The sequence below is a fragment of the Camellia sinensis genome, chromosome 14 (assembly GCF_055761805.1).
Source record: "Camellia sinensis isolate YWXY chromosome 14, ASM5576180v1, whole genome shotgun sequence".
Classification (NCBI taxonomy): domain Eukaryota; kingdom Viridiplantae; phylum Streptophyta; class Magnoliopsida; order Ericales; family Theaceae; genus Camellia; species Camellia sinensis.
The window spans coordinates 133,406,504-133,432,121 of NC_138974.1; the positions used below are offsets into that span (position 1 = coordinate 133,406,504).

The 25,618-nt window shown below is 39.3% G+C and overlaps 1 protein-coding gene across 1 annotated transcript; it reads right to left on the reverse strand.

The window, feature by feature from the left end:
• Positions 1 to 404: 404 nt before the first annotated feature.
• On the reverse strand, positions 405 to 24,294 carry LOC114321757 (epoxide hydrolase 2). The gene is given in 3 exon segments (XM_082906159.1): positions 405 to 773; positions 12,941 to 13,182; positions 23,445 to 24,294. Coding segments are annotated over 3 exon segments (1,026 nt in total). The 5' UTR covers positions 23,985 to 24,294; the 3' UTR covers positions 405 to 529.
• Between the last annotated feature and the right edge of the window lie 1,324 nt (positions 24,295 to 25,618).

Here is a 25,618-nt window from a genome sequence, read left to right on the forward strand (position 1 = left end):
GATGGTTTAATGACACTTAGAAGTGTCACTAACTCTATTTTTAATAGCGCTTGATAGTGTCACAAATGGTATCTATCATGACATCAAAATGTCATTAAAAGTTTTTAGCTATGATGGTGTAGTGGCACTTGCAAGTATCTACAGTGGCACGGATACAAATGGCACTTGTTCAAAATGCCACAAGACTAAAAAATGTCATTATAAGAATAGTTTTGTGACACTTTCAAATGTCACTAAATTAAGAAAATGTTGTAATGAGCTCTCTATCACACTAAATAATCTTCCATATACCATCCAAAAATATTATTTTATTTTATTTTTATAGTCAAACATTAAATTCGAGATTAAATTAGAAATCCATTGCCAATTAATAGACATACTTTTGAAAAAGTCGAACAACCATCAAAAAAAAAAAAAAAAAAAGGCCATCACTGTCGCCCACTTTAATTAGAAGTCGTTCACGAATTATTCAAACAAGTACATGAAATTTAACATGGTAGGTGGGGTGCACACTACACTCTCTTCATATTTAAAATTTGCAGATGAAGTCAACAATGTGAACGCTAATTTGCTCTGGCTTTTCTTGATTAAGAAAGTGAGCCACTCCTTCCATCACCACCACCTCTTCCAGATTCGGCACCTCCTTCTTCAACCCGCCATTTATATATTCTTTCGCTCCGGGAAGAGTATAAGTTATGTCCAGATCACCGATGATAAATTTCACTGGTACCTTTATTTGTACTCCGGTTCATGTCGCTGTCAACTCCCAATTTCTGTCGTCATGACGAAATACCATAAACAATATCATAGTAGAAACGAAAATATAGACACCAATTTTATTACAGTATTTCTCACCGTCCTCTCTCAGAAGGTGCCACATTTTCCAATTCTTCTTACAAGGCGATTGTGAACCTCACTGGTGAGTGAGGCAATCAGAAATGCAATGATAAAGTTGGTATCTTTTTAAGTGTAGCATTATTACTTCAAATTCTTAAAATAATTCACTACAACATTTTCTTAGTTTAGTGACATTTGAAAGTGTCACAAAACTATTGGTTTAACGACATTTTTTAGTCTTGTGGCATTCTAAACAAGTGCCATTTGTATCTATGCCACAGTAGATACTTGCAAGTGCCACTACACCATCATGGCTAAAAACTTTCAATGACATTTTGATGTCATGGTAGATATTATTTGTGGTACTATCAAGCGCCATTAAAAAAAGAGTTAGTGACACTTATAAGTGTCATCACATCATCAAGACCAAAACCTTTCAGTGACACTTTAATGTCATGGTAAGCACCATTCGTGACGCTATCAAGTGCCATTCGTGACGATAATTTGTTGTAGAACAATTTGATCCGCTCTTGCGGAGACTCGAACCGCCAACCTCCCGCACCATAAACCTTATACACCACACTCTTCCCACTTCACCTCTATAGCACCACATGATTATATATGCAACATATATTATTTATATAGTACATACATCCATATTAATATAAAAGTATATGTATGAACATAATTATTTTATTGAACATAATTGTCATGACCCGAACCCGCCCCTGTGGATTAAGGATATAACCGGCCAGTAATCATGAGATTACCTACGACCTCAAACCAAACCAAACGTATTTTAACAGAGTTAATGGGGGCCAAACGGAAGCAATTTAAAATTTTATCCATAGAGCTGTGCTTACATGGCACATCATAACAAACCATACATATGCATATTAATAACTCACAACAAAATATGTACTACATAAGGTTCTGTACATACAGGATCATATAAGTCTAAGTCAACCCATCACGCCTATATACAATAGATGCAAAGTCTTCACCAACATGACATAATATAAATACATAACAAAGGGGCGAAGACGGGTCTCGTGCGTGAGACACAAGGGCTAACTCTCCCAAAACCTTTGTTGTTCCACATAGACTTCACTGGGGCTGGGTTTGGACTTCCCTTGGCTCACCTACAAACACATGAATGAGCGTGAGCAAAAGCCCAGTGAATAATATCAATTAAAGAAGCTATACATACGATATGTAGAACAACATGCTTCAAATGGCCTTAGGCCCAATTCATTTTTCTATTTAACATATATACACAATTTAGGTCAAGTGACTGCAGTTCCAAACAAACTGGCCTTTGGCCCATTCAAACTTACATTTGTGTCAAAACGGCCTTTGGCCTATTCAGATGACAAAATGGCCTTCGGCCCATTCACTCATTCATGTCAAAAAGGCCTCTGGCCCATCCATTCATGTCAAAACGGCCTCTGGCCCACTCATTTGGTATAGCAAACATTGTCTGCCAATCGAATCAATGAACTTATAAAACTTATTTAGAAATAAGCAATTGGACAACAACATATTTCAGATATCTCTGTTAAGATATTACTCACAGTGATCGGTTGATTGGTTTGCCCTAGAGCTCGACCCTACACATTCCATAAACACAAAAGGGTCACAAACAATTCAATCCATTCTTTAATTCACATATTCCTCTTTAGGCTTTATTCTTATCCCTTTAATTCAATTACAATGCTCAATGTGTGCCTAAGAGTACTTAGAAGTGAAAGAGAACAGAAAACGAAACACAAAATGCCTTTTTAAAATTTCAGAAAACAGGGTCCCCGCTCGAGCGGACACATGAGGTCTGCAAAAGCACTAGTTATGTCAAATTTACGCTCGATCGTGAATTATGGCGCTCGAGCGTGAATTATGGCGCTCGAGCGGAAGGCCTCACTACATGGCTCCCCGCTCGAGCGTGAACTTCCACGCTCGAGTGGACGTCATGTCTGCAAAAATATACTAGGAGCACAAATTTCACGCTCGAGCGGCAGTTTCCCCGCTTGAGCGGACCTCAAAATTCTGGAAAATCCAGAACATGTTCTTGAGCTCGAATTTAACATTCAAATCAACATTTCTTGCACATTATAGCTCAAACTTCACATAATCATATACTAACATGGTACAAACACCGAATTACAACATTATGAAGCTCAATTTCATGAATCAAACACACGAATGTCCCAAATTACACCAAACTTGCTTTCATGATAACAATTCCATGTATCTCAAACTCATTTCCTCATAATTTGTACATGCATGTGGAATATAACTCCTATTTCAACTTAAATGGTGCAAATGGTGATCACAAGCATGAGTTCTAACCAAATTTCTACATGGATTATAATTTTCATACTCAACTATACAAATTCATGGCAATAACACACATGCATGCACATATGGACTTTCAATTCAACAAAATCAACTTAATTCCTTGCCATGAGCTACCATATCACTTGAATTCACAACATTACAACTCAGACTCATGAATTTACTTACCTAGAGGCTCAAACTTTTCAATATAAAGCAATTTCTTGAGTAATCTTCCAAAATCTCCAAGCCTCAAGACCAAAACCCCAATCTCCTAAACTCTCTCTCTCTAATTCGGCTTTCTCACACTCAAGAGCCCAAAATCAGCCAAAAATGAATCAAAAAGAGGGACGCTGAGTGTATATGGCCTCTTATATAGCCCCACTAAGTCAATTTACCAATATTAAATAATTGAGCACTTAATTAATCGTTCTGAATCTAATTATTTTTATTCGAATCAATTTTTAATTAAATTTCACCGTTGGCTCTAAAAATTACGCTAATCACAATGGCGTAATCGATTTCGGGTTCTGCGGCCGATAAGGCCTTCAATTAATTTCCAAGGCAGATAATCAAACAGATATTCCTACGGTGAATAGATAGAAATTCAAAACCACATATTTTTACATAATGGCACACAAAATCATATTAAACACATAATCACATTCATGTTAAGGGCCAATTAACATATTACGGAACAGGGATATCACAGTCTTCCCCCCTTTAGGAAGTTTGGTCCTCCAAACTTATTTTACTTTCGTCGGGAAACAAATATGGATAGCGTAGTCGCATTTCCTCCTCTTTTTCCCATGTAGCATCCATCCGATAGTGTTCTTTCCATTCCACTTTCACCATTGAGATGGACTTGCTCCTCAACCGTTTCACTTGCCGATCGACAATTCGTTCCGGCCATTCGACGTATTCTATATTTTCATCAATGGCTACCCGATGATAATCAATCACATGAAACGGGTCTCGGAAGTAACCCCTCAACATCGACACATGAAACACATTATGGATTTGTTCAAATCCCGATGGCAAAGTAACTCTATAGGCAACTGGGCCAAGTCTTTCCAAAATTTGAAATGGCCCAATGTAACGGGGCAACAACTTGCCCTTCTTTCCAAACCTGACTTGGCCTTTCATTGGAGACACACGGATGAACACATGGTCATCAACCTCATACTCAAGAGGTCTTCTTCGAACATCTGCATAGTTATTTTGTCGGTCCTGAGCTGTTTTGAGCCGTTGCCGAATAATTTTGATTTTCTTAGAAGTATCTTGCACAATTTCAGGCCCAAGCAAAGCTCTATCCCCGACCTCTGTCCAACAATTCGCTGATCTACATCTTCTACCATACAAAGCCTTGTATGGTGCCATACCGATGCTAGAGTGGAAGCTGTTATTATAAGCAAATTCCGCAAGTGGCAAATAGTCTTCCCAACTTCTCTGAAAGTCCAAAGCACACATCCGAAGCATATCTTCCAAAGTCTGTATTGTTCGTTCTGATTGCCCATCTGTCTGTGGGTGGAATGCAGTACTGAACCTTAGTTCTGTCCCCATAGCTTCCTACAAACTCTTCCACAATCTAGATACAAATTTTAGATCTCTATCCGACACAATAGATACCGGAACTCCGTGTAAATGGACAATCTCATCAACATAAATGGTAGCCAGTCTATAAGCATTAAACGTAGTTCTAACTGGTAGAAAATGTACAGATTTAGTCAGTCTATCAACTACAACCCAAATAGAATCCATACCTCGAGAAGTCCGAGGTAGGCCAACAACGAAATCCATAGTCACATGCTCCCACTTCCATTCAGGAATAGGGAGAGGTTGAAGTAGACCGCCTGGTTTTTGATGTTCAGCTTTGACTTGCTAACATTGAAGACACTTGGACACATATTCTACAATCTCTTTCTTCATTTTAGGCCACCAATAGGTCTGTTTCAAATCCCGATACATTTTATTGTTACCCGGATGCATAGCAAACACAGATCTGTGGGCTTCATCTAAAACCCTTTTCTTTAGTTCCGAAATATCTGGGACACACATTCTGTTCCGAAATCTCAACATTTCATTCTCATTGCCAAACTCTGTTTTCGGGCTTGTCTCAAATACATCTATCACCTTCTTGAGGAATTCATCCTCTTTTTGTTTCTGTTTGATTTCATCAATGATTGCCGGCTCGGCTATAATAGCGGCTATCAATCCGCCCTGTTCACACATTACCATTTTAATTTCAGACTTCTCAAAATCTTGCAATATCTCTTTCTGTTCAGTAAGCAAACAAGCCATACTCCCCGTTGATTTTCTGCTCTAGGCATCAGCAACTTTGTTAGCTTTCCCGGGGTGATACTGAATCTCTAAATCATAATCCTTTATCAGTTCCAGCCATCTCCTCTGTCGCATATTCAACTCCTTCTGCGTGAAGAAATATTTTAGACTTTTGTGATCCGTGTAGACTTCATACTTTGCTCCATACAGATAATACCACCAGATTTTCAAAGCAAAAACAACTGCGGCCAATTCTAGGTCATGTGTTGGATAATTCTTCTCGTGTGGCCTCAACTGTCGAGAGGTATAAGCAATAACCCTTTCGTTCTGCATTAACACATAACCAAAACCTTTATAAGACGCATCATTGAAAATTACAAAATTCTCCGTACCTGAAGGTAGTGTCAAAATTGGTGCAGTGGTCAATCTTGTTTTCAGTTCATGAAAGGCAGCTTCTCTATCGTCATTCCATTCAAATGATTGCCCTTTGCGTGTCAACTGGGTAAGAGGTACAACTATCTTTGAAAAGTTTTTCACAAACCTCCTGTAATACCCGACTAAGCCCATGAAGCTGCGGACTTCTGTCACATTTGTCGGTGTAGGTCAATTCACAATTGCCTCTATTTTCTGCGGGTCCACTGAAATTCCTTCCTTGTTGATTACATACCCTAAGAAAACAACTTCATCCAACCAAAACCCACATTTCTTTAGTTTAGCAAATAATTTTCTTTCCCGAAGTATTTATAGGACAGTTCTCAAATGATGTTCATGTTCAAGTCTATCTTTAGAATATATCAAAATGTCATCAATAAAAATCACAACAAATTCGTCAAGGTAGGTTTTAAAAATTCAGTTCATTAAGTCCATAAATGTTGCCGGAGCATTAGTCACTCCAAATGGCATGACAAGAAATTCAAAATGACCATACCTCGTTCTGAACGCGGTTTTCTCAACATCTTCTGCCTTTACTTTCAGCTAATGATACCAAATCTCAAATCAATCTTGGAAAACACTTGCGATCCCTGCAACAGGTCAAATAAGTCATCAATACGGGGTAGGGGATATTTGTTCTTTATTGTTACCTTGTTTAATTCCCGATAATCGATACACAGGCATAGGGTTCCATCCTTCTTTTTCACAAATAACACTGATGCACCCCAAGGCGAAGTGCTAGGTCGAATAAACCCCTTGTCAAGCAGGTCTTGCAACTGTTCTTTCAATTCTTTCATTTTAGCAGTAGCCATTCTACAGGGAGTTTTAGAAATGGGCTGGGTGCCTGGCACAGTTTCAATAGTAAACTCTATCTCCCCGTCTACTAATTCCCCTGGTAATTCATTTGGAAACACATCTGGAAATTCTCTAACAATAGGGATACTGTTCAATTCAACATTCACAGATTGTTCAGACAACACATAGCACAAATAACCCTGATACCTTTTCCTGATCAGTTTGCATGCTTTCATTGCAGATATCAAATAAGGTGGAGGCACTACCCCATTACCTACAAACACAATCTCTTTATGTTCTGGTGGTTTAAACACAACCCGTTTTGTCACACAATCAATGGTGGCATAATATTTGGTCAACCAATCCATGTCCAAAATTACATCAAAATGTCTAAAATTCAAGGACAACAAATCCACATATAGGATAGCATCCTCAACACGCATATCACAACACCAGTATATAGATTCACACAATACAGATTCCCCAGATGGAGTAGGCACACATAACAGATATGGCAGTAATTCTAAGAGTCTATTCAGTCTAGATACAAATGCATATGTCACAAAAGAGTGTGTGGATCCGGAGTCAATTAACACAAAAGCATCCTGATTACATATAGAAATAGTACCTGAGACAACTGCGTTGGCATTCCGCGTATTGCCCGAAACGAGCGCAAAAACTCTGCCTTGTCTCACGGTATCCCCGGTGATGGCAGGTCTCATAGTATTTCCCGACTTCGGGATTGATGCAGTTGAGCTAGCAGTTAGTTTCCCACTGTTCTGGTTGCAATCTCGGGCTATATGCCCATGTTTCTCACATTTGAAACAGGCTCCTGACACACGGTAACAAACTCCACGGTGCTTTCTGCTACAAATATTGCACATGAGAGCTGTTTTTCGAGAAGAATTTGAAGTATTTGAGGAGCCCGTATCTTGCTTTTTCAAAAATTTCTTCTTTGAGAGGAAGCCTTGCCTTTTGTTACTTTTCCAATCAGTTGTTGACTTAGTTTGTCTAGCTATGTTAGCCTCTGATATGATGGCCCTGTCTAGCACCCCAATGTAGGTCTCCAGCATCAAGACATTCACTCTTTCTAAAATGTCACTTCGGAGGCCACCTTCAAAATGTCTCGCCTTCTTATAGTCAGTGTCAATCACGTGTGGTGCAAACCTGGCCAATTCAGTGAATTTGGCCTCATACTCAGCTACAGTCATGCTGTCTTGCCTAAGTTCCATGAACTCTACTACTTTCCTATCTCAAACACATTGTGGGAAGTACTTGTCGTAGAAAATCTCTAGAAATTTCACCTAGTCAACATCCTTATAATTTTCTCGCATTAATATCCACTATCTTCTTACCTCGTCTTCTAGCATAAAAGTGGCTAGAAGTACTTTCCGTGTCTCTGAACACGGGAACACTTCAAACAGTTTCTCAATGCCGAGGACCCATGCTTCGGCTTTCAATGGATCTAATCCACCATGGAACTGTGGTGGTTTCATCTTTTTGAATTCCTTGGTGAGAGCTATTATCCGATCATCATTCTGATTATCTGGCACGGGAGGTGCCGGAGGTGGAGGTGGAGGGTGTGGTTGTTGCCACTGTTGTTGCCACTCCTGTTGTTGCCTCAACGTTTCTGCCATTTCCTGTATCAGTCTTTCCATTCTGTCTATTCTGGCAGTAGAGGACTCCTCTATCTCATCACCTCTTGTTCTCACTATCTGATTAAACTTACATTATACTTTATACAAAAGATACACAAGTATGCACATACTAGGAAGCACACATATTCAAACAATTGCAATGCAAGCAATTCACAAAATTATCGCACATAATCGTTCATATCAAAACAGTTAGGCATATTCTCGATGCTTCCAAATTCATACTTATCACATGAATGCATCCTAGATCATTTCTAGACGCTTATTGCTCTTTTGGACAAGTGTGTGAGTTATTAACTCGTGCTCTGATACCACTCTGTCATGACCCGCACCCGCCCCCATGGGTTAAGGACATAACCGACCAGTAATCATGAGATTACCTACGGCCTTAAACCAAACCAAACGTATTTTAACAAAGTTAATAAGGGCCAAACGGAAGCAATTTAAAATTTTATCCATAGAGCTGTGCTTACATGGCACATCATAACAAACCATACATATGCATATTAATAACTCACAACAAAATATGTACTACATAAGGTTCTGTACATACAGGATCATATAAGTCTAAGTCAACCCATCACGCCTATATACAACAGATGCAAAGTCTTTGCCAACATGACAGAATATAAATACATAACAAAAAGGTGAAGACGAGTCTCGTGCGTGAGACACAAGGGCTGACTCTCCCAAAACCTTTGTTGTTCCACATAGACTTCATTGGGGCTGGGTTTGGACTTCCCTTGGCTCATCTACAAACACATGAATGAGCGTGAGCAAAAGTCCAGTGAATAATATCAATTAAAGAAGCTATACATACAATATGTAGAACAACATTCTTCAAACGACCTTAGGCCCAATTCATTTTTCTATTTAACATATATACACAATTTAGGTCAAGTGACTGCGGTTCCAAACAAACTGGCCTTTGGCCCATTCAAACTTGCATTTGTGTCAAAACGGCCTTTGGCCCATTCACTCGTTCATGTCAAAACGGCCTCTAGCCCATCCATTCATGTCAAAACGGCCTCCGGCCCATTCATTCATGTCAAAACGGCCTCCGGCCCATCCATTCATGTCAAAACGGCCTATGGCCCATTCATTCTATTATTTAGATCAGATTGGCCTCTGGCCCACTCATTTGGTATAGCAAACATTGTCTGCCAATCAAATCAATGAACTTATAAAACTTACATAGATGTAAGCAATTGGACAACAACATATTTCAGATATCTCTGTTAAGATATTACTCACAGTGATCGGTTGGTTGGTTTGCCCTGGAGCTCGACCCTACACATTCCATGAACACAAAAGGGTCACAAACAATTCAATACGTTCTTTAATTCACATATTCCTCTTTAGGCTTTATTCTTATCCCTTTAATTCAATTACAATGCTCAATGTGTGCCTAAGAATACTTGGAAGTGAAAGAGAACAGAAAACGAAACACAGAATGCCTTTTTAAAATTTCAAAAAACAAGGTCCCCGCTCGAGCGTGTACTTCCCCGCTCGAGCGGACCCATGAGGTCTGCAAAAGTACTAGTTATGTCAAATTTACGCTCGATCGTGAATTATGGCGTTCGAGCGAAAGGCCTCACTACATGGCTCCCTGCTCGAGCGTGAACTTCCATGCTCGAGTGGATGTCATGTCTGCAAAAATATACTAGGAGCACAAATTTCACGCTCGAGCGGCAGTTTCCCCGCTTGAGCGGACCTCAAAATTATGGACCTCAAAATTATGAAAAATCCAGAACATGTTCTTGAGCTTGAATTTAACATTCAAATCAGCATTTCTTGCACATTATAGCTCAAACTTCACATAAACATATACTAACACGGTACAAACACCGAATTACAACATTATGAAGCTCAATTTCATGAATCAAACACATGAATGTCCCAAATTACACCAAACTTGCTTTCATGATAACAATTCCATGTATCTCAAACTCATTTCCTCATAATTTGTACATGCATGTGGAATATAACTCCCATTTCAATTTAAATAGTGCAAATGGTGATCACAAGCATGAGTTCTAACCAAATTTCTACATGGATCATATTTTTCATACTCAACTATACAAATTCATGGCAATTACACACATGCATGCACATATGGACTTTCAATTCAACAAAATCAACTTAATTTCTTGCCATGAGCTACCATATCACTTGAATTCACAACATTACAACTTAAACTCATAAATTTACTTACCTAGAGGCTCAAACTTTTCAATCTAAAGCAATTTCTTGAGTAATCTTCCAAAATCTCCAAGCCTCAAGACCAAAACCCCAATCTCCTACACTCTCTCTCTCTAATTCGGCTCTCTCACACTCACGAGCCCAAAATCAGCCAAAATGAATCAAAAAGAGAGAGGTTGAGTGTATATGGCTTCTTACATAGCCCCACTAAGTCAATTTACCAATATTAAATAATTGAGCACTTAATTAATCGTTCTGAATCTAATTATTTTTATTCGAATCAATTTTCAATTAAATTTCACCGTAGGCTCTAAAAATTACGCTAATTACAATGGCGTAATCGATTTCGGGTTCTGTGGCCGATAAGGCTTTTAATTAATTTCCAATGCAGATAATCAAATAGATATTCCTACGATGAACAGATAGAAATTCAAAACCACATATTTTCACATAATGGCACACAAAATAATATTAAACACATAATCACATTCATGTTAAGGACCAATTAACATATTACGGAACAGGGATATCACAATAATTTATGTATAATAAACTATTTACTAGAAAAATAAAAAGAAAGACCACTTTTTTTTAGTCGCCAATTCTATACTTTTGGCTACTAATTGTTTTTTAGTTGCTAAAAAACTTAACTTTTGCCGACCAAAATCGGATTTGGTCGCCGAAGATGCACTTTCAGCTTCAAAAATTTTGGTCGCCAAAAAATTTAATTCCCGCCTTAGAATTTTAGTTCTCCCGCGCTAAAAATGACCACTTTTGGCGACTAAACTTATTTTTTAGTTGCCAATTACTTTTGGCTACTATTTTTTTTTTTTTTGCACCAAAAAGCTTTACTTTTGGCTACTAAAATTTTTGTAGTCTGTAAAACCCATATAATCAGTGACCAAACTTATTTTTAGTCGCCAATTGTAGATTTTTGGCTATTAAATTTTTTTAGTCACCAAAAAGCTTTACTTTGGGCTACTAAAAAATTTTTAGTCACTAAAACCCATATAATCAGCGACCAAATTTAATTTTAGTCGCCAATTGTAGACTTTTGGCTACTAAAATTGTTTAGTCGCCAAAAAGCTTTACTTTTGACAACTAATGCTGTTTTGGTCGCTGAGCTGTCAGCGACCAAAATTTTTTTTTGTCAGGAAATTTAGTCGCCGAATGTGCTTTTTCCTGTAGTGTATATTAAGTTTAATTTATTTATTTTTAATCATTTACTGCCTTTTAAAAATTTCGAAAATATTTTGGCATTTTTTGTTTTTTCAAAAATGCCATTATAAGCTTAGAAAGTTTTTGGCTTTCTCAAAATGCTATAAAATATTTGTTTATGACGCTTTTCACCTAAGTGCCATAAAAAATAATTTGCACCTACCTAGTGTTCTGACATTTTTTAAAAAATGTTATTGCGACTAAAGTTTAGTTGCATCTGTTGGTAAATATCACGAACATAATTTTTTGTGTCATTATTTTATAAAATGCCATAAAATTGATGTGGCATTTCTTTATTGAAATGCCACTAGAGCCTTATATGTTTGTGGTTCTGTGGTATTTTTCTAAAACATTTAATGTCAATTTTTATTTTTGTGGCATTTTCTAAAAACATGCCACTAGTGTAGTGTCACTAAAGTGTAAATTTGCTGTAGTGACATTTTTATTGTAGTGAAGTGACACTTTTTTTAATTGAAATGCCACTAGAGCCTTTTATGTTTGTGGTTCTATGACATTTTTCTAAAAAATGCCACCAAATATTTTTTTTGTTACACTTTTTAAGAATATGCTACTAGTATGGTGTCACTAAAATGTGTTTGTGTTGCAGTGATTGTTCTTAAATTTATCTACAATAATGTTGAGATTGCCAAAAAAAAATAACACCCCATAGACATGACCAACTAAGAAATAAAAATGAATGTTAAACAAGCAATATAAACATAATATATAAATTTATACATCATTAAAAACCAATACAATGCCCATGGCAATTACCAAAACATGTCCTATCACAACTTTAGTTTTTAGTTCTCAACCAATCAAGATTCAACCTTATGTCACGTTGGAGTAAATGTGGGGTTTCTACATTTTTTTTTTTTTGAAAATAATAAAAAGTTCACAAACCAGTAAAAATCAATTTCAATTTTGTGTTCTAACAATATTTAGATTATATTCAGACTATGAATTTGAGAAATTTGTTTTAAAATTCATGATTCAAACACAGGCTTAAGATATGCCAGGAAAAAAAAGAAGAAAAAAAGTGAAAAAGATTGGATTTGTCGAATAATTTGAGAATGAAAAATAAAACGAACAAAAGAAAAGGAATTATAAACTTAAATCACAAATAAAAAAATCCACACACTCAAATTAAACTTGCAAACAAAATATTAAAAAAAAGTAGGCTTACGTACAGATCTAGAGCTCGATACTAGTTGAGTCCTCCAGTGAATCCTGTCTAGTTAAATTTTCCAGCATAGTAATTGATGTCTTCCTCAGTCAACCATGAAGGCAATGCAATCAGAGTTTGAAAAATGGCCTTGAAATCCAACTCTTTAGGCAAAACAGGGGGACGAGTATCCCGTGATGAAAGAAATGCACTTATTATCTTCCCAGTATCACAGCTAGCAAATTTCTCCTCCACCTCTCCAGGTTCCTAAAATGTCACGACCCCAAACCGCCCCTAGTAGTTTGTTGCCGTGATGGCCAGTAATCCGAGATTACCGAAGGCCAATCTTACAAAATTCACACACATACAGAGTATAGATACATGGGGCTCTCAAGTGCAGAAGCAAAATTTAGAATACAAGTGGTCCATAAGAGCTGTGCATAAGTCAAATGAGATAACAACCATTCACATATGGGTTATAACTTAATAACAAACAAGCAAAGTGCAAGTTATATTTTTCGTATTAGCAAAGGGCTCCACAAGCCGACATAAACAAATTGTACGAATTACAGGTTTAAGTACACAGTCTGCCAGGTTGCCGACATCTTCTTTGCCGACATAACAATCATACAAAAACATACATCTTGATCAAAAGGCTTCTTAGCCGACGTGTTCGAAATGCAAATATTACAAGTCGAGAAGCATGATTTTCAAGACTGCCGACATAAATGCAGGTTAAGCCGACATAATCAAGACCCAAAACAAGCTCCAGAAATCACATCTAGACGTCACCGCCTTCTTGTTCATCACCTACATATATATAGAGATGGTGAGCTTGAATACTCAGTGAATGGTATAAATAATAAAGGGGTTTGCATTAATAATAGCCGAAATCCTTTCAAAACAATACAAGACAAACTCTATATATAACAAGGAATGGACCTCGCCCATCAAAGAAATCTTCAAAGTTCCAAGGGATACTTGCTAGCATCATATATCACAAATGACAACATTTCGGCAACAGGTCCACGCGGTAAACCGTCTGTGGCAAATCAGGACAAAGCAAAAGAGGCATCTCAACCAAGGGTGCTACAAAAGTTTAGAGTCCTCTAGCACAAGGGACTTTCAAGACAAGATGTGCTGCGAAAGTTTAGAGTCCTCCAGCACGAGGGACCTATGTTACAAAGGCCCGTAGCCCTTTAACACTAGAGTACAAATCAAGGGTGCTACGAAAGTTTATAGTCCTCCAGCACAAGGGACTTTCAAAACAAGATGTGCTGCGAAAGTTTAGAGTCCTCTAGCACAAGGGACTTTCCAAGAAGGTCATCAAGACAAGGTCATACTTGGTATACAAAACAAGGACAATTATTCATGCTTAACAAACACTTTCAAAACAAAGCAAAGTAAAGTCTTTATCAAAACATATAACATAGCTTTATTAAAAATACCACTCACCTAGTTCTTCAAACGACGGGGTCAAGGCAAGTCCAAGTCCTGACAAACACATGGCAAAATCCATTGAATGCACTACTCAAAATAAGTCTAGCACACATGCAAATGACCTCGGCATTCTTCAAAAAAACTAAGTCAATCAAATCGAAACACAGTTTCTTATCTTTGGAAAAACACGCTGGGCAACTACCAGGACTTGGCCGAGGTCCCACACCTTCTCGCCGAGGTGTGGTCCCGACGGCCACATTCAAAAGCGTAGTCGGGAAAAATCTGGGTTTCCCTCTTCATAGACATGAAGAACAAGAGCATGAAGAACTTGAAGAACATGAACATGAGGGAGATGAATGCCAAGATCGAAACTTGCTATTACAACAGCTGAGACTTTATGCTATGAATTCAAAAACATGGACTGGGTACCCACACTCAAGGTTCTTATCAAAACAAACACAAAAACATGAGCTTTAATGCAAACTTTCGGATCAAACGAGGCTTTTCTTCAAAAATGCATGAAAACCGTTTTCTCTTTCTAAAACCAACTTTAAATCGATGAATGGCGTACGGAACAGGTTTGATCGTGCAATGCAGCTAGATGATCAATAAGAACAATAAGAACAGGTTACGATTCTAACCTCAAAACTCGAATCTAATGGTTCAAGCTCCAACGATCAAGCTTGGAAGCCCCCCTCTCTAGCTCAAACTTCTCCTCCTTCTAACTAGAGCTTCTCTCTCTAAAAAGGCAAGATTGATACAAATGATATGCCTTACACGACAAACACTGACTTAATCCCTCTGTCAGGACGCCCTCTGTCGGGACACGTGGCATCAGCCAATTCGCTCAACTCAAAAAGGTGACTGACTTGACAAGACAAGACCAAGACAAAGTGTACTCAACAAGCTAGGTGGCAAGAACACACCGGCAAGTAACGAGATCGGCTAACAACAAGACTCCGGCAATCAAGGGGCAAGGACATCGGCTTGGAAGGACAACACTTGACTAAACTGTGTCACAGCTTGGCCTAGATGTGCCACACCTCGGTCTAGGTCATACCATTCCAGGAACAAAATCACTCACGCGAGGATCAAGGATCTAGAACGCCTAGTTATTAACATCTCGTCCCAAATGATGCACATCTGGGCCTAGGCGACGCGCACCTCGGCCTAGAAGGTGACATCTCGGCCAATATGCCAGGGTGAAGATGGAGGTCAACCAAAGGGGTTCCAAGATAGTTCTAAGTGATAAAGGTTTCAAAGGTGTCTAGGCTCAAGATGACCTCGGCAACACACCAGACAAGAACAAAGCGTGCAAGCAATCATTCAAGCAAAACAAGACAAGATTTGCAAATGCACATATTAACACAAGATCATCTACAAATGTATACAAGTATGACTAAGTCAAAAATGAGGGTTGTTACATCCTACCCCCCTTAAGGAAGTTTGGTCCCCAAACTTGAGTTACCTTGTTCCAAAAACAATTCTGGATGTAGGACTTTCATTTCCTCTTCCATTTCCCATGTAGCATCCTCCCCGTAATGCTCCGTCCATTCAACTTTCACCATGGGTATCGACTTGTTTCTCAACTGCCTCACCTGTCTATCGACAATCCGTATCGGCTTCTCTTCGTAGCCTAAATCTTCATTAATTACAATTCTGAAATAGTCGATCACATGTAGCGGATCTCGAATATATTTCCTCAACATCGAAACATGAAATACATTATGGACTTGGCTCAATCCCGGCGGCAAAGCAAGTCTGTAGGCGACGAGGTTAATCTTCTCAAGGATTTCAAAAGGCCCGATGTAACGGGGTGCTAACTTACCCTTCTTCCCAAATCTTGTAACTCCTTTCGTCGGCGAAATTCTTAGGAACACGTGGTCCCCGACTTCAAATTCTAACTCTCTTCTTCTCTGGTCGGCATAACTCTTCTGTCGACTCTGTGCGGTTTTGATTCTTTGCTGAATGAGCTTAATCTTCTCGGTTGTTACTTGAATTAACTCGGGACCAAGCAGAGCTTTGTCTCCCACCTCGGTCCAACATATTGGTGACCTGCACTTTCTGCCATACAGTGCCTCATACGGCGCCATGCCAATGCTAGCTTGGTAGCTATTGTTGTAGGTAAATTCCACCAAAGGCAAATGTACTCCCCAACTTCCTTAGAGGTCCAATACACATAGTCTAAGCATATCTTCAAGTGTCTGAATCGTCCTCTCTGTTTGCCCATCAGTCTGGGGATGAAAAGCTGTGCTAAACCTCAACTCGGCTCCGAAAGCTCTTTGTAGGCTCTGCCAAAATCTGGAAACCAACTTCGGATCTCGGTCTGACACAATTGACATCGACATTCCATGAAGTCTAACAATCTCATTCACATACAACGAAGCAAGTCTATCGGCGTTGAAGGTGGTCTTGACAGGCAAAAAGTGCGCTGACTTAGTTAGTCTATCCACAACAACCCAAATCGAATCCATACCCTTTTGTGTCTTCGGCAAACCAACCACGAAGTCCATGGAGATGTGATCCCACTTCCACTCAGGAATCGGCAAAGGTTGAAGAAGTCCTGCTGGCCTTTGATGTTCCGCTTTTACTTGTTGACAATACAGACACTGGGACACGAACTCGGCTATCTCTCCTTTTATATTTGGCCACCAAAACGTCTGCTTCACATCCTGATACATCTTGGTGTTCCTGGGGTGGACAGCAAACTTGGAACCATGAGCCTCCTACAAAATTTTCTTTTTCAACTCTGGGACATCGGCCACACGCAACCTTCCTTCAAACTTAAGTATTTGATTTTCTAAAGTGTACCCGGATCTCGGCTTTGTGACAATCTCACCAGCTACCTTCTTGAAGAATTCATGCTCCATTTGCCTTGTCTTTACCTCCTCAACAATAGTCGGCTCCACTGAGATCGCGGTTAGGCATGCCAAATTTCCAACCACCTTTTTGCTCAGAGCATCGGCTACAGTGTTAGCTTTTCCTGGATGATATTGAATCCGCATGTCGTAATCTTTCAACAACTCAAGCCATCTTCTCTGCCTCATATTCAATTCCTTCTGAGTGAACAAGTACTTTAAACTTTTATGATCTGTAAAAATCTGACAAGAAGCTCCATACAAGTAGTGGCGGCAAATCTTCAAAGCAAATGCCACGGCAGCTAACTCTAGATCATGGGTGGGGTAGTTCTTTTCATGTGGCTTTAACTGGCGAGAGGCATATGCTATAACCCTACATTTTTGCATTAATACACAACCCAGACCTTTATGCGAAGTATCACTGTAGACATGGAACTCTTCATTACCTGATGGTAGTACAAGAATTGGTGCTGCGACTAACCTCGTCTTTAACTCCTGGAAGGCTGCTTCTCTATCCTTAGTCCATTCGTAAGCCACTCCCTTCTTAGTCAGTTGGGTCAACGGAATTGCAATCCTTGAGAAATCCTTTACGAACTTTCTGTAATAACCAGCCAATCCCAGAAAACTACGAACCTCGGACACATTAGTCGGTCTCGGCCAATTCACCACGGCTTCAATTTTACTAAGATCGACCGAAATACCCTCCTCATCAATTACATGCCCCAAAAATGAAACAGTGAAAAGCCAAAACTCACATTTGTTAAATTTAGCATACAATTTCCGATCCCTCAAAGTCTGTAAGGTAAGCCTCAAATGCTCCTCGTGTTCGGCTTTACTCTTAGAGTAGATCAATATGTCATCGATGAAGACTACCACAAACTCATCTAGGTATGGCTTAAAGACTCTATTCATCAAATCCATAAAGGCTGCAGGGGCATTGGTCACTCCAAAAGGCATCACTAAAAACTCGTAGTGGCCATACCTCGTCCGAAAAGCGGTCTTCTCAACATCCTCGGCTTTGACTTTAAGCTGATGGTAGCCCGATCTAAGGTCAATTTTGGAAAAGACTCGTGCTCCTTGCGACTAATCGAACAAATCGTCTATCCTCGGCAACGGATACTTATTCTTAATGGTTACCTTATTCAGTTCCCGGTAATCAATACAAAGACGAAGTGTGCCATCCTTCTTCTTAACAAACAAGACGGGTGCCCCCCAGGGTGAAGTGCTCGGCCTAATAAAACCCTTATCTAGCAACTCTTGTAGTTGAAGTTTCAATTCCTTAAGCTCGGCGGGAGCCATCCTATAGGGTGTTTTAGAGATGGGCTGGGTTCCCGGCATGCTGTCAACCGTAAACTCTACCTCTTTATCAACTAAGTGACCAGGCAAATCATTTGGAAAGATGTCGGGGAATTCACTAACCACTGGGACGTCGGCTAACTCAACGCTTCCATTCAAATTACTTAATATGCTACACAGATAACCTGGACACCCTTTTTGGATCAATCTATAGGCTTTCATGGATGAAATTAAGTAAGGTGGGGACACTACTCCTTTTCCCTGAAACGTGACCTCGGCTAGGTTTGGGGGTTTTAACGTAACACTCTTTGAAACACAATTTATGGACGCGTGATTTGCCACTAACCAATCCATTCCCAAAATAATATCAAAATGAGTTATGTCCAATGGCATTAAGTCAGCTAACAGTTCAACATTTCCAATCACAATAACACATGCTTGATAGATAAATGCAACATTCATAGATCTCCCGGATAGAGTAGATACAAATAATACATAATCAAGGGGTTCTAGTTTCCTATTAATCTTCTCGGCAAACTTAGCAGAAATGAATGAATGCGTAGAACCCGAATCAATCAATACATATGCATTTTGAGAGCAAATTGAAAGTGTACCTGACACCATCGCCTCAGCATTTTGAGTGTCCCCTGGTACCAGTGCAAAAACTCTACCTTGTCTCATCGGTCCTTTCCCAGCGTTACCTTTCTACACGGAGCCTGAAGTATTCTCATCTTTCTTACTTTCCCCAGCCTTCATTTTTGGACAAACCCTCACAAAATGACCTACTTCACCACATTTGTAACAAGCCCCAGACGCTTGACGACAGACCCCGAAATGTGGCTTCCCACAACTGGAACATATCGGCTTAGTACCACTCTCTTGTCTTGGGTTGCTTGAACTACCGACGTTCGCTTTCTTCTTGGTACCAAACTGCGCTCGGCGATTGTCATAACTCTGCCTTTTTCTCTGGTTCTCTCCCGAACCCTGGTATCTGTTCAAGTTGGCTTCGGCCAGAATAGCTTTGTCCAACACTCCGGCATAAGTCGGCATGTTGAGCATGTTGACCCGGTCTTGTATCGGTCCACGGTGTCCACTTTCGAACTTCTTAGCCTTCATATATTCTTCATTGACCATATGGGGTGCGTACCTTGCCGACTCTGTAAAGGCACGGTCATATTCAGCTACTGTTCTACTGCCTTACGTAAGAGTCTGAAATTCGATAGCCTTGCGATTCCGAACACTTAAGGGAAAATGCTTGGTGTAGAACAATTCTAAAAATCGGGTCCAGGTCAAGTCTAGATTGCTTTCTCGAACCATCATCCACCATCTGCGGGTGTCGTCATCTAGTGTAAAAGCTGCTAATGTCACCTTCTGGGTGTCAGTGCTGGGAAAGATCTCGAACAGCTTTTCTATCTCCAAAACCCAAGCTTCGGCCTTCATCGGTTCTATACCCCCTTGGAATCTTGGTGGCTTCATTTTCTTGAACTCCCTGATCAGAGCTATCGTGTCGTCCCCATATAAAGCTGCCTGTGGGGGCACTTGTGGTACTGGAGGAGGTGGAGGTGGAACTACATTCCGGCCGTTTGTCTGCTCGGCCTGAGTCGATGTAGCACTAGCATACTGCTGTCTTGTCTGCCTTAACTCGCGGGCCAAACCTTCAACTAGCCTCTCCAGCCTGTCTATTCTGTCCTCCAACTGATCTCGGCCAACTGGAGGTCTATCTCTCCTCATGATGCTAGTTGTATGCAAAAATGTGGCTTTTAAAACAAAATGAGCAAATAATCGCGTAGGCAAGTAACAGTTAAGCATGTCGGGACAATGTACAACTTGTTCACATAGCAAGCAATATGATGCAATTCTAACTTCCTTCTAAGGGGAAATCCTATGCTCTTTAGGACTCAAAGTGTGTGAACAACGTATACTAAGGAACATGTGCTCTGATACCATTCTGTCACGACTCCAAACCGCCCCTAGTAGTTTGGTGCTGTGATGGCCAGTAATCTGAGATTACCGAAGGCCAATCTTACAAAATTCACACACATACAGAGTATAGATACATGGGGCTCTCAAGTGCGGAAGCAAAATTTAGAATACAAGTGGTCCATAAGAGCTATGCATAAGTCAAATGAGATAACAACCATTCACATATGGGTTATAACTTAATAACAAACAAGCAAAGTGCAAGTTATATTTTTCATATTAGCAAAGGGCTCCACAAGCCGACATAAACAAATTGTACGAATTACAAGTTTAAGTACACAGTCTGCCAGGTTGCCGACATCTTCTTTGCCGACATAACAATCATACAAAAACATACATCTTGATCAAAAGGCTTCTCAGCCGACGTGTTCGAAATACAAATATTACAAGTCGAGAAGCATGATTTTCAAGACTACCGACATAAATGCAGGTTAAGCCGACATAATCAAGACCCAAAACAAGCTCCAGAAATCACATCTAGGCGTCACCGCCTTCTTGTTCATCACCTACATATATATAGAGATGGTGAGCTTGAATACTCAGTGAATGGTATAAATAATAAAGGGGTTTGCATGAATAATAGCCGAAATCCTTTCAAAACAATACAAGACAAACTCTATATATAACAAGGAATGGACCTCGCCCATCAAACAAATCTTCAAAGTTCCAAGGGATACTTGCTAGCATCATATACCACAAATGACAACATTTCGGCAACAGGTCCACGCGGTAAACCGTCTGTGGCAAATCATGACAAAGCAAAAGAGGCATCTCAACCAAGGGTGCTACAAAAGTTTAGAGTCCTCTAGCACAAGGGACTTTCAAGACAAGATGTGCTGCGAAAGTTTAGAGTCCTCCAGCACGAGGGACCTATGTTACAAAGGCCCGTAGCCCTTTAACACTAGAGTACAAATCAAGGGTGCTGCGAAAGTTTATAGTCCTCCAGCACAAGGGACTTTCAAAACAAGATGTGCTGCGAAAGTTTAGAGTCGTCTGGCACAAGGGACTTTCCAAGAAGGTCATCGAGACAAGGTCATACTTGGTATACAAAACAAGGACAATTATTCATGCTTAACAAACACTTTCAAAACAAAGCAAAGCAAAGCAAAGTCTTTATCAAAACATATAACATAGCTTTATTAAAAATACCACTCACCTAGTTCTTCAAATGACGGGGTCAAGGCAAGTCCAAGTCCTGATAAACACATGGCAAAGTCCATTGAATGCACTACTCAAAATAAGTCTAGCACACATGCAAATGACCTCGGCATTCTTCAAAAAAACTAAGTCAATCAAATCGAAACACAGTTTCTTATCTTTGGAAAAACACGCTGGGCAACTACCAGGACTTGGCCGAGGTCCCACACCTTCTCGCTGAGGTGTGATCCTAACGGCCACATTCAAAAGCGTAGTCGGGAAAAATCTGGGTTTCCCTCTTGATAGACATGAAGAACAAGAGCATGAAGAACTTGAAAAACATGAACATGAGGGAGATGAATGCAAAGATCGAAACTTGCTATTACAACAGCTGAGACTTCATGCTATGAATTCAAAAACATGGATCTGGGTACCCACACTAAAGGTTCTTATCAAAACAAACACAAAAACATGAGCTTTAATGCAAACTTTCGGATCAAACGAGGTTTTTCTTCAAAAACGCATGAAAACCATTTTCTCTTTCTAAAACCAACTTTAAATCGATGAATGGCGTGCGGAACAGGTTTGATCGTGCAATGCAGCTAGATGATTAATAAGCACAACAAGAATAGGTTACGATTCTAACCTCAAAACTCGAATCTAACGGTTCAAGCTCCAACGATCAAGCTTGGAAGCCCCCCTCTCTAGCTCAAACTTCTCCTCCTTCTAACTAGAGCTTCTCTCTCTAAAAAGGCAAGATTGATACAAATGATATGCCTCACACGACAAACACTGACTTAATCCCTCTGTCGGGACACGTGGCATCGGCCAATTCGCTCAACTCAAAAAGGTGACTGACTTGACAAGACAAGACCAAAACAAAGTGTACTCAACAAGCTAGGCGGCAAGAACACACCGGCAAGTAACGACATCGGCTAACAACAAGACTACGGCAATCAAGGGGCAAGGACATCGACTTGGAAGGACAACACTTGACTAAACTGTGCCAGACCTTGGCCTAGATGTGCCACACCTCGGTCTAGGTCATACCATTCCAGGAACAAAATCACTCACGCGAGGATCAAGGATCTAGAACGCCTAGATATTAACATCTCGGCCCAGATGATGCACATCTAGGCCTAGGCGACGCACACCTCGACCTAGAAGGTGACATCTCGGCCAATATGCCAGGGTGAAGATGGAGGCCAACCAAAGGGGTTCCAAGATAGTTTTAAGCGATAAAGATTTCAAAGGTGTCTAGGCTCAAGATGACCTCGGCAACACACCAGACAAGAACAAAGCGTGCAAGCAATCATTCAAGCAAAACAAGACAAGATTTGCAAATGCACATATTAACACAAGATCATCCACAAATGTATACAAGTATGACCAAGTCAAAAATGAGGATTGTTACATAAAATCACTGATCAATCCATCATTAATCAATACTCATCATCAACAATTTCACACAAACAATAATCATTACCAATTGTTAATCTATACTCAAATTCATCAACGATTTTACACAAAAAAAAAAATCATATAATAATCATCAGCAAACAGAGCTCGAGAGATTGGGGATGAAGTCAACACTCATTATCAACAATTGTACACAAAAAATTCATATAATAATCATCACCAAACAGAGCTCGCAAGATTGGAGATGAAGTCAACACTCATTATCAACAATTTTACACAAAAATTCATATGATAATCATATCACCAAACGGAGCTCGGAGAGATTAATGTCACTCATATATTACCAACGACTTTACACCAGAAAAAGAAAAAAGAAAAGAAGAAGCATATAACAATCACCTGAAATCTGCACATATAGTAATCGTCGCCAAACAGAGCTCGGAGAGATTGGAGAGGTTTAAAGGAAGGATGCCTGGGTTGAAAAGGAACGCTTATGTTGACAAGAGCTTTGGTTCGGTCAGGGCGGTGCAAGCAGAAGGCCTAGGCGATAATGGCGCCCCAATCGTGACCGACGAGGAAGATCTGGTGGAGATCCAAGGCGTCGAGGAGGGAGACGAGATCGCCGATGATGTGAAGGACGGTGTAGCTGGTGGCGGAAGGAGGAGTATCGGTGTCGCCGTAGCCACGGAGATCGGGGGCGATTGCTCGTTAACTGGAGGAGGAGAGAGAGAGCATCTGGTGGCGCCATGAGTACCATAGCTCAGGGAAGCCGTGAAGAAAAAGGACTGCTGGTCCTTCACCTGTCCCTGCTACGTGCATGTTTATGCCTTTCGCGCTTATGCTCTTATGCTCTATCTTCTCCACCTCTTCTTCTCTGTAATGCCAAGACTGTGAGGGTGCCTTTGTTTGGAGGGATTGTCGTGGGTGATTGGATTTCATGTCTATTTATTGAGGAGTTTATTGTTTGATCGAAAATTTAGTGGATTTGAAAAGAGATTTTGAAAGAAAATATATATATATATATATATATGTGTGTGTGAAATTAAGGAAAATCTAAATATATTTTATTCACATTTTATATATATATATATATATATTTTTAAATTTATTCTTAAATCTCTTAACTAAACAGGACTTAAGAATCCAATTGGATTTCATATCTTTCATATGTGAGATTGTTGTATCCTATTGGAGGAGGTGAGATACAAATGATGGAATTCGATTTACTTGTAAAAAGTCACTTTTGTTCCCAAAAGTACATGTATTTTGATTATTTTTTTTAATTGTATTTTTAAATGATAGGATAAAAATTTATTTTTTTGCAAAGGGTGGAATAAAGATTTAATTTATTATTATTATTATTACATAGACAAATTTTTTGGTTTTATTATGTATGGTACTTAGTAAAATAAAATAAAATTTAAAAGTCTCAACTAAAAAATAAAATAAATTTATTTAATTTTTATTGATATTTTATTTATTTAATTTTTTAAAAGTTCTAGTCAATAAATAAAATAAAATTTATAAGTCAGATTTTACTATTACCATTATTTAGTAAATAATTCAAAATAACAAAATAGTCTTTTTTATAATATTTCAAACAAACCTAAGATTGAAGAGAATAATTATTTCTTAATATCTAATCCCATAACTAATTAAATATGTAATACACATCATTTTTAACTAAATAATCTAAAGATTATACATCCCAAAATTAAAAGGCCGATAGATTATAATGTTTCCTTATCTAATCCGTTCAAATAAAGCATAATTGTTTTCTTTTAGATAGAGCAAGGCTTAGTTGTTGTCAACTCGGCTCCCATTTTTTCAGGATCTAAAAGCCAACTTTCAACCCAGGGAGGGTTTTCGTACATATTTAAAAAAAATAAATTTATGTGTCTAATTTTTTTTTTTTTTTATATTTGACAGTATTCATTATTTTCAATATATATGTATTAAAATTGGGAGCTTTTTTGATAAATCCATTTTCTAAGAGCTTTATTCCATCCAATCCATATTCTTTTTGACTATTCCATTAGGTCCAATTTGAGATAAGAAGACCAAAATATCCTTTTCATCTACTTATGTTCCATTTAGTTCACATTATTTTCTTATATTTCAATAAGTCCTATGGGTGACATAATTACCAAAATACCCTTAATGTGAATGTTCACACCGTCAACGTAAATGTTCATATCGTCAATGTGTAGGGGCCCGGCCCATGTCGATCCTCGTGGGTGCCAGAAAAAATTCGAGTCGGGCCGGGCCGGCCCACAGGCCAAAAAAATAGGCCCGGCTCGGCCTGTTGATAATATGAATATTCACGTTGACAAGTTAACATTCACATTGATAGGAGTGTAAAATTGGCCTGCGGCCCGTGGGCGGCCAGAAACTAGCCCGCCGCCCGGGGCGAGCCCAGACCGGCCCGTTCACAATGTGAATATTCACATTGACATATTAACATTAACAATAACATTGACAAGAGTGTAAAATTGGCCCATGACTCGTGGGCAGCCCGGGCCCGGGTCGGGGGCGGGCCCAGCCCAGCCCGGCCCGTTGACAATGTGAATATT